Source organism: Hemibagrus wyckioides, linkage group LG11, assembly GCF_019097595.1.
Source record: "Hemibagrus wyckioides isolate EC202008001 linkage group LG11, SWU_Hwy_1.0, whole genome shotgun sequence".
In the NCBI taxonomy this organism is placed as follows: Eukaryota; Metazoa; Chordata; class Actinopteri; order Siluriformes; family Bagridae; genus Hemibagrus; species Hemibagrus wyckioides.
The window spans coordinates 4,225,243-4,235,121 of record NC_080720.1 but is presented as its reverse complement, the minus strand read 5'-3'; the positions used below and the strand labels follow the sequence as shown (position 1 = coordinate 4,235,121).

The window sequence follows — 9,879 nt, the reverse complement described above, 5'->3', positions numbered from 1 at the left end:
TTTCAAGAAACTCTACTCCCAGGGGTCTACTGTGGACTGTAAAAAGTCTAGTATCTATTAAATGATTACAAACAAGCATTCTGGACTGGAAATCAGTTTCCCAAAGAGAATTTCTCACGCAGTTCATACGTCTGCTGAAGCCATGGATGAAAAAAGGTTATTTTACCATTAAGGAATTTTAAAATAAATAAATAAATAAAATCACATCACATCTGATTAACATTTATACACAAAATGTGTGTGTACCACACGGTGGCAGTGTTTTGCATGGTCAGTAAGCCAGCAAAGCCAGCTACACAGCTCATATGAACACAACTGCATACACAGTGTTACTGTAAAACTTCAGGTACTTTATTGCTTGTGTGCGTTTGTCACAAGTTTTCAATTCTGCACAAGCTCAAACAGTTCCCCTTATTCACTGTTCTATAATAGTGTGACGAGTTTTTGTACGTGTTAATCTAAATCAGCAGAAGAGCTCACTGAGAGGGAGAGGACACGCTTTCTCTCTCTCTCTCTCACACACCCCCTCAAATAAAAAGTCTAATCACAACAAGGGAAACATACAATCCAAGCCGTACATTAACATAGACAATAACATGGGCTTTAGTGAGACCATAACTTTAGTAACCTTACTGTTGGAGGAAAAAATAAAAATAAAGAAGTGACAAACTCCAAATGCGATGGTATAGAAAGACAAAATCCAGAGAGGCTACATGTCCTTTTTTTGCTTCTTTTAAACCTGCATACCAGTGTTAGGCATCAGTGTCTGTCTCTGGAATTACTGCACAATTAATCAAGATTTAATGGTTACTTCATTTAGAGAACTCGATAAAGGAAATCTGACACAATGAACAGTTCATTTGATGTTAAATAGTATAACGTATAGTCACTCTACAGTGTCACTGACGAGTAGACGATTTTCTAATAGGTGAAAGCACACGTGTATGCTTTGTCACCTCGATCGTTCGTCTAGAATTTCATAAACGTAGCATGACGTTCAAGTTGATGGTGCAAAAAAGTAGTGCAGCATATATAGAATACCATGAAACAATGGCTAAAGTCTAATCTCACACAGATTTTCAATTGGAAAAAAAACCATCTCTCAACATTTTAGTCTTAGGAATATTAACACCAGGCCTCTCTGGATTTAAAACCCTGTTTTTTTTTTTTATTACCGCATGCACCCGGTCATGCTGTTTGTCCTCGTCCTTCTCAGTGTGCCCTCGTGAGCAACGTGTACTTGTTCTGCCTGCTGGATCTTTATAGACTGAATAAATACTTTTTCTGAGACAGGATCAGAGAGAGAGGGATAGAGAGAGAGAGAGATATAGATATATATGTCGGGGGGGGGGGGGGCAGGCCTGTTTTAGGATGCAGATAAAAAGCCTGGTTGTTATGATGACTCTGCGGTGGCATGTGCGCTCGTATCTGCAGGTATCTCTGCAGGTGTCTCAGTGGCTGCTGGGGCGTTCGGCGTAGCGTCCAGGATGAGCGCCGGCGTCTGACTGGGCGTCAGGGAGGAGGTTACTGGGGCGACGGATGGAACGAGGTCAGAGGGAAGGGACATGCTAGGCATTGTGGGCAGAGCAGAGGGAAGAGTGGAGGGTAAAACGCCAGGCATGCTGGGAATCGGGGCCATACCGGGCAGGTTGAGAGGAGCGAGGGAAGCGAGAGGAGGCAGAGACGGCAAACCTGCAGATAAGAAACAACAACAAAACAAGATCAGGTCCAGACTGATGTCCCGAGGACTTTCTTTCACAAACCGCTACTTTAATGTAAATCCTGGAGCATGCATATATACAGAGTAGGGGAAAGCTGCTGGTTGTGCGTTTTACTTTAAATGTAGACACTAGAAATGTTTACAGACTTCTTTTTTGAACTTTCACTAAAACAGGCTGCATTTTCACATTCATCAGTATCAAGGTGTTACAAGAGATTCTTCATCGTGAGCCTTTTATCTTTTCAGTCAAAATTCAGCCTGTTTACCTCCACTGGCCAAAAAAAAAGGCGCCGTGTTCAAATAAAATGTGCCATTTTTATTCAAGTGAAAATTTTTCTAAATCCTATCCCTAACACAGGGATGTTTACTGCACACAGCTATCTAACATTAGTCTCCATTTTCCAGATGGAAAATAGTGCACGTTTGCTATACCGCTATAAATATCGCTATAATGTGAGAAGAGAAGGGTAAAGTTTCCAGAGAGTATTCAATAATATCAGAAAAGTCTATAACTATAGATCAATCTATCAACTATAGATTGAAGACATCAAATGTCTTCATTTTTGTGGGAAAAAAGAGAGAGTGGCATGCTGTGCGTGTGTACCTGTGGTGGAAGGAGGAAGGCCGGGGATTCCCGTTAACGATACTCCACTGAGGTCTGGGAGTGGGATGTTCAGGTTGGGGAGGTTAGGCAGGTTGGGCAGTGGGGGAAGGCCAGCAGGTAACGGCATTAAGCCTGAAACAATACAGACAAGCTCAGAGGTCAGTGCAGGTCAAAACATATACTGAAAGTCAGCAATGTTACATATGTTTTGTTATATACACAAGGGTTATATGCTTGCTCTGTGTTCAAGTCTGTCTGCCTTCCCTGCTGTGCTACAAGATGTACTACAATCACAAGAAAATTTTCAGCTTGATGCTGAACAACAGCAACTCTGAGTATGAGTAGTCGTAAATACTGAAATATTTATAAGTCTGAAGTGAAGTGTAAAACAGACAGTGTGTGTTACCTGGTAGCGTAGTAGCGGGGTTGACCGAGGGCAGAGTGCCCATGGCCGGGGTGACCTGAGTGGGCAGTAGTGGGACTGTGGGCACACCTGAAACACCACCACCATTATTTTAGAGATGTAACCAAAAACACAAATGAACAGGAGTGCACTGTTTAGCACAAAAGAAGCAGGCACCTGTCTGAAGCTCAGTGGGCATAGTGGGAGGAGCCGAACTGATTGACAGCCCAGACAAACTACCCTCAAGTCCAGTGGGCCCGGGAACCGTAACAGGAGGCGGGGTTACTGCAGAGAGCTGAACCTGAGAGCAGAAAGACAAGGTAGACTTAAACATAGCATGTCTATGTAATTCTCTGGGCTGGTTGTTTAGCCTGCAGTAATGTGACCTCGCTGTACAGATTGGCTTTGTTTTTAAAATAAATACAGCATGTGAGAAACAAAGGCTGAACCTCAGTGAAGCCGTCCTTCAGTGGGCTCGCTGGCGCACTGGGAGTGTGTGCAGGGAAGCTGATCTTCTTCCCCTCCTCGAACGGCCGAGTGGGAATCCTGTGCAGGTAACCATAGCCAATACCGCAACCCAGACTGGGACAGAGGGGGGAAAAAGATGGACATCACTTTATTGCATGTTGTCTCAGACAGTGAGAAAAATAATCAGGCTTATATAATAAAAAACATGGATTAATCACTATATGGCCAAAAGTATGCAGACACCTGACTATCACAACAACATGTGGGGATAACTCTAAAAAGGGACGTTTAACAAACACATGGGTTTAATGATGAGGCGTCTTCTTTCAGCCATAAAGTGTATTTAATTTCCACAGACATTAATTTCTTGCAGTAAATTTCCCAGAATGGAAAACAGGAAAGTAATAAAACTTTTTAAAAAAGTGACAAGAACAGCTGATGAAATCCAACCTATCATACTGATGAAAGAACATCTGTGAAAAACAAACCTTGGTATAAATTATATAACCTAAAGTAGATTTAGGAAATCTGAAATCCCTTTTGCTGTACTTCATTTAGATCCATTTACTTACTATACCAGAAGGTGGTGTAGCATTACAAAACGCAGTCTGCAGGATGTATCCTGTGTGTGTGTGTTTGTGTAAAAGTGGACACTGTGCTGTTATGAAGCAGGATGTGTGTGATGGCCAGCTTTCTACTTCCGTCCCAAAACATCCTGCTCCACTGTGCACACACTTAACTTCTCTACAACCTCTATTAACTACTGATGTATCTCTCTCTCACACACACACACCTGCCCTCTCCACCCCAGGCGCTGTTGGGAGTAATGACGACTTCTCTGCAGCTGTCTGTATCTGTGTTATAAACGTATAACTTCAATCCTTTACCCTCATGGGTCTCTATCAATGAAAACAAGTCCTCAGACTGAAAAGAAAACACACACAAACACAAATATATCATGGAAGTGAAGAGCTCATAACACATACCAAAAAATCAGCTGCACAAAGCAGTAAGTAGCTTCATAGTTACAAATGGACACTGATAACTATGTATAAGGACTATGCAATAAGAATGAATATATGAAGAACACACACACACCTCGTTCATGACTGTGTCTGCCCCGATGATGTAGTCTGTGTGCGGCCTCAGTCCTGCCAGAGCGGCTGGAGAGTTCGGCTCGATTTCCTGAGGAGGAGAGAGTAAGACAGGTTGTTAGAATGAGAGACAGAGAGGTTCATTAGAGACAAGGAAAAGGAAAAGAGGACGAGAGAAAGGAAATAAATTAATAAAAGCATACAAGAAACAGACAGGGAAGTATAAGTAAGAGACGACAGAAAATGTGGCAAGTGATGGGAAGGAAGACAGACGGTGTTTGAGGTACACAGACAGAGACAAGAGTGTGAGGCAGGCAGACAGACAGAGTGTGAGGCAGGCCTACAGACAGACAGAGTGTGAGGAAGGCAGGCAGACAGAGAGAGTGTGAGGCAAACATACAGTCTGTGAAGCAGACAGACAAAGACAGTGTTGGCAAGGTGGAAGCAAGTGAGAGACAGACAGGCAGGATGAACAGCAAACAGAAATAAGGCAGGTAAGAGAGACACAGAAAGAAAGGTTGAGTGAGAGACAGACAAGAGAGCAAGAGAGAAGGACAGACAGGGTGAACGGGAGACAGACAAACAGGATGAGCAAGAGAGAGAAGAATAGATAAAAGGAGAGACAGACAAACAACAGGCAAAGCAAGAGAGACACAGCAAGTGAAATACAAACAGACAGTGGAACATTATGAGAATGAGTAAGACAGAAGATATGACACCAACAGGAAGACAGACAGAAACAGAGAAGAGCCCAGAGTTGAAGTATGTAGTAATCCAGATGTTTACTGATGGCCTGTTAAACCAGTCTGATCACCGAGGACTCTAAAGGCTGTGTTGCAAATCTCACTCAGCTTCACTCCTCCCTGAAGGCTGAGTACTAATGTCAGTGCGGAACTTAACAAGATCAGCCAGTTATTCTGACCTCCACACACGGTTCATTTGCTCACCAGCACATGCCACACGTTCTCGTTGGCTCCCTCAAAGCTGCAGAAGCGGATGCTGACCCCCAGGAGCCCCTGACCGCCCCACATGTTGCTGGGTGTGACCGTGGCCTCGCGCAGCTCCAGAGTCTTACTGCTATACACCAGCATCTTCACCGGCTTCTCCACGTTAGCCTTCAGCAGATCCTTCAGCGTGTCATTGTCCTTGTTCTAAATCACACACACACACAGAGCAGTTTGGTTACACAGTCACACACTCCTCAACGGTCACTAGATGCTAGCTATCTTCTAAGGATCGTTACTTTAAATAAAGGCTGTGTCTTAAATCATTACGCATAATTGCATTCTCTACATTCCGTGGACGTGTGAAACATTTGAAACACTAAAGGGAAATGAGCACAGTGAGAAACACCTGAGTAAACAGTCATCACTGAGACGGTGTTTATCCAGGGCAGGAGTGGCTCTGGGGTTGAAACCTGGCACTAGTGACAAGAAGGATGTGAGGTATTTTTTTTGTTTGTTAAAAACTCAGAACTGCCACTGATTACTGATTATAAGCTTTCAATCATTATATGTTCCTGGGGTTTAAGAAAGTGGATGGGTTTGTTGTACATGCAGGAACATACGCTCTAGGAAGAGCCGTAGCATGTGGCTGTGGCTGAATTCAGGAGCAGAAAGACAGAAAGGAAGACAGAAAGAAAGAAAAAGAACATGCTGTGACCAAAATAGTGTGTTTCTGTCCATAACAACCTGACTAAAGATGTCCAAAACTACATGTGCTTTCCTGACATGTTAACCATCACAATTACCAATAGCAGAAGAGCTGCTCTGAGTATTTAGAGATCACACAGCATGCTGCCAAAAAATAAAAAATATCCAGTGTCCGGCGTCTTCCTGATGATCAACACCAGAAGAAAACGTCCAGACTGTTTTGAGCCGAAGTCAAACAACCTTAGTGATAACTCTGCACAAACATAGTAAGCAGAAAAGGATGATGAGGCTACTGGAGCAATAAAATTTCCACAATGGTCAGCCAAGAACAGCGATCTGAATCTACAGAGGGTGCAGACTCGCAGAAACTGGATCAGAAAAGATCAGAAAGAGAGAGGTGTGATTGGCTGAGTGACTGAGCATGTGTGCAGATCTTCCTATTTAAGCAGACATCTTTCTTTTAATAGGATGTCGTGCAAGCTCTTCTGCACAACACAGCATGTTCCTCTTATACCAAACTCAACAAAACTGTGATCTGAGTACAGCTTAGTGCCAGGATTTATCTGAAAGCAGCTACATTTTAAACAAACTTTTTTTTTTATGTCCAACATTTTCAGAGCACCTGATGTGATCGGTATTCAAGTGGCTGGATGTGATCTTTGTAAACGTACCAGTCTGGTGTTATTGATGGACACGATGAAGTCGAAGAACGGTTCAAGGCCGGCCCGGTGTCCAGGAGAGTTCTCCTGCACCTGAGAGATAAAAAAAAAAGAAAAGAAAAAAAAAATTTAGAGGTCAAGAAACTGCATGGAGTTTTGGGACACCCCTCCAAATCATCGTTGTTTTTCAGGGGTTAGTTCCAGTGAAAGGAACTCTTAATGCTTCAGCTTCATACCAAGACATTTTGGACAATTTCATGCTTTGTGGGAACAGTTTGGGGATGACCCCTTCCTGTTCCAACATGACTGCACACCACTGACCAAAACAAGGTCCGTAAAGACATGGATGAGTGAGTTTGGTGTGGAGGAACTTCACAGAGTCCTGACCTCAACCTGATAGAACACCTTTGGGATGAATTAGAGAGGAGACTGTGAGCCAGACCTTCTCGTCCAACATCAGTTCCTGACCTCACAAATACACTTCTAGAGGAATGGTCAAAAATTCAGATGAACACACTCCTAAACCTTGTGGAAAGCCTTCCCAGAAGAGCTGAAGCTGTTATAGCTGCAAAGAGCGGGACAACTCCATATTACATTCATGTGCATGTAAAGACACACGTCCCAGTTTTGACCTGTCTCGCATTCATCCCGATCAGGTTGAGGTCAGGACTCTGTGAAGGTCAGTCAAGTTCCTCCACACCAAACTCGCTCATCCATGTCTTTACAAAACAAACAACAATGATTTGGAGGAGTGTCCCAAAACATTTGGCAGTATAGTGTAACTCTGTACAGCAAAGATGTACATTAGATGGTTTCAGCCTCAGATTCTAGTTCTCCACCTGTTCTAACCTCACCTATAGCTGCTCACTTGGGATGAATGCTGAAAATCCTGCAGATACACACCCTGAATCAACTGTGTGTGTGTGTGTGTGTGTGTGTGTGTGTGTGTAACCTCTTCTGTCCACATTCACAAGGATTACAAAACCTTGCATCAATCACCTGCAAGACTAGTCTAAATAAACCAGGCTAGCTTAATCCAATAAAGACTCTAGTGTCCAGGAGAGGGAAAGTTAGTCCTGAACAATGTCGGTCATTTTAAACAGCTGACGTTTTTCACGCAGTGATTTTAAAAGCATTAGCAAATGCAGCTTGCTAAACTGAGGACGTGCGAGCTAAAAACGAATAAACAAAAAAAAAATACAAAAACAAACAGATATCCTAAATTAATATCTGTAAAGATATGAGAATTTAATTTGTCTACATTTATATTTAAACGCTAATCGGAATTTTTATGTCAACTTCCATTTTGCGCTAACGTTAGCATTAGCCACGTAGAGCAGGCCGCGCTGTACATCCACGGTGTCGCGTTCCTCCTCCCGCCGCCACGTACGCGCTCCTTACCCCGCATTAGCATCATAACAGGACCCGCTAGCGCAGCTTAGCCGCATCGAAAAACCCGCATCACTACTCAACACCTTACCCTAAGGACATGGTAGCCTTCTGAGCCTCCACCAGGTATCTCCACGCTCTGTGATCCCCCCATGACTCCCCCGTGTCCGTGGAAGCGTGTGAATCTTATCCCCTGTATCCCGGGTTTAGGTGAACCGAGCCGGGTAAGGAAGTTCAGCAGGGATGCGCCGCTTACGTAGCTTTAGCTGTTACGTGGCAGTCAGTGAAGAAGGGGCTTGTGGGTAAGCGTCCTTGTTTTCACACCTGTATTGAGACAAGCCCCGCCTACTGTACGAGGATTCGCAAGAAGTAGACTTTTTACTGAGCTTTGATTGGCTAAAAAATCACGGACACGAATAGTCTGCCGGTTGGATGGCCGTCACGTCACCATAGCAACCACAGGCGAACACAGACGCATCATAGACGTTACCGGAAATGTATTTAAAAAAATTTTTATATTATGAAAATTTTAAAGTTTGTTTATTCTTTATTACGAAAATATTGTTACTAACAAAAAATGTAAAACATTATAAATATCACATGGCTAGAGTAACGTACGGCGTTGTGGAATTCTCGAATCTGATTGGTCAGCAGGTGATGACGAAATTCCTGTAACAGCAGCTATAACAGTAGTTCTGGCTGCAAGGTGTAGATTAATACACTCAATACTTTTAATACACTGTTTCCATAGTAACACCTCACCGGAGATTGTATGCTCCATGGTTATGCTATACATAAACAGATTGAACATGAACAGGAATCTTCAGGAATCTGAAGTTTTTTACAATTGTTGTGGAGTTATTTAGAGAGAGAGAGAGAGAGAGAGAGAGAGCGCTTTCGTGAGCAGATTAACCAATCACAGAGAGGAGACAGGAAAGTTACTAACCAATCGTAGTGCAGGAGGCGGGATTTGTCGATTACGGGTGGGATAAAAAATGATGCTGATTTGGAACGTTTGTGTAGCGATAGGGTCAAGAAAAAATCTCCTGATTATAAAGAACCCATCTTTATTATTACACTGTACCAAATACAACCATACAGAAATTTAAATATTTTATATGATTAAAAATTCTGTTTTGAATTTAAGATGTGATTTTTTCCCCCCCGTACAACGACATAGTGCTTATTTCAAATGCTGTAGTGCTGCCATCTTGTGGTATCGAGGAATTACTACACTCTACAGGAAATGCAGAAAAACTAATAATAATAATAATAATAATAATAATAATAATAATAATAATAATAATAATAATAATAATAATACGTGTATACATTATGGATTGTATTATATTATTTGGATTATACCATTAATAAAATACTATTACTACTACTACTAATAATAATCATAAAACACTACAAATTTAAATAGCGTAAATAAAGATAGTAAAATAAATAATAAAAACAGCAGAAGCAAAAGAACAATATATAAACACCATTCAACCATAATAGAGACAGAGAGAGAGAGATCCCTGTTGGCGCTTATCTAGTGTCAGTGCAGTGTACCTAATAAAGTGTCAAGAGGTGTGTATGTTTTGTGTTGATGTTCTCTATGTCTTTCTTTCTGGAGTATTTCATGAAGAATGTTTCATCTCCTTCCACAGATACACAACTGGAACACACACACAACAGACTGTTGTTCATCTAGTTTTCTAGAGGAATAAATAAGTGTATAATATCAGAAGTGGAACAGAGCTGATTTTCATGTTCTGGATTTCAGCTGGCTCTTCATCACTGAGATCAGATCTGAGATGTTGTGTTTATCTGCACAGATTTAGCAGCACAGATTGTCTGGAAGCAGATTTTTACACATGCTTTTAACCTCCCAGTGAG

General features: G+C 42.1%; 1 protein-coding gene across 1 annotated transcript; it reads right to left on the bottom strand.

Annotated features, from left to right (window-relative positions):
• Nucleotides 1-329: 329 nt before the first annotated feature.
• gorasp2 (golgi reassembly stacking protein 2) lies at nucleotides 330-8,272 on the bottom strand. The gene is made up of 10 exons (XM_058403618.1): nucleotides 8,081-8,272; nucleotides 6,613-6,693; nucleotides 5,237-5,440; nucleotides 4,294-4,380; nucleotides 3,989-4,119; nucleotides 3,177-3,309; nucleotides 2,905-3,028; nucleotides 2,731-2,817; nucleotides 2,325-2,456; nucleotides 330-1,692 (listed from the first exon to the last, which is right to left on the bottom strand). The coding sequence occupies exons 1-10, from the start codon at nucleotides 8,141-8,143 to the stop codon at nucleotides 1,394-1,396; spliced, it is 1,341 nt and encodes a 446-aa protein (XP_058259601.1). The 5' UTR covers nucleotides 8,144-8,272; the 3' UTR covers nucleotides 330-1,393.
• Between the last annotated feature and the right edge of the window lie 1,607 nt (nucleotides 8,273-9,879).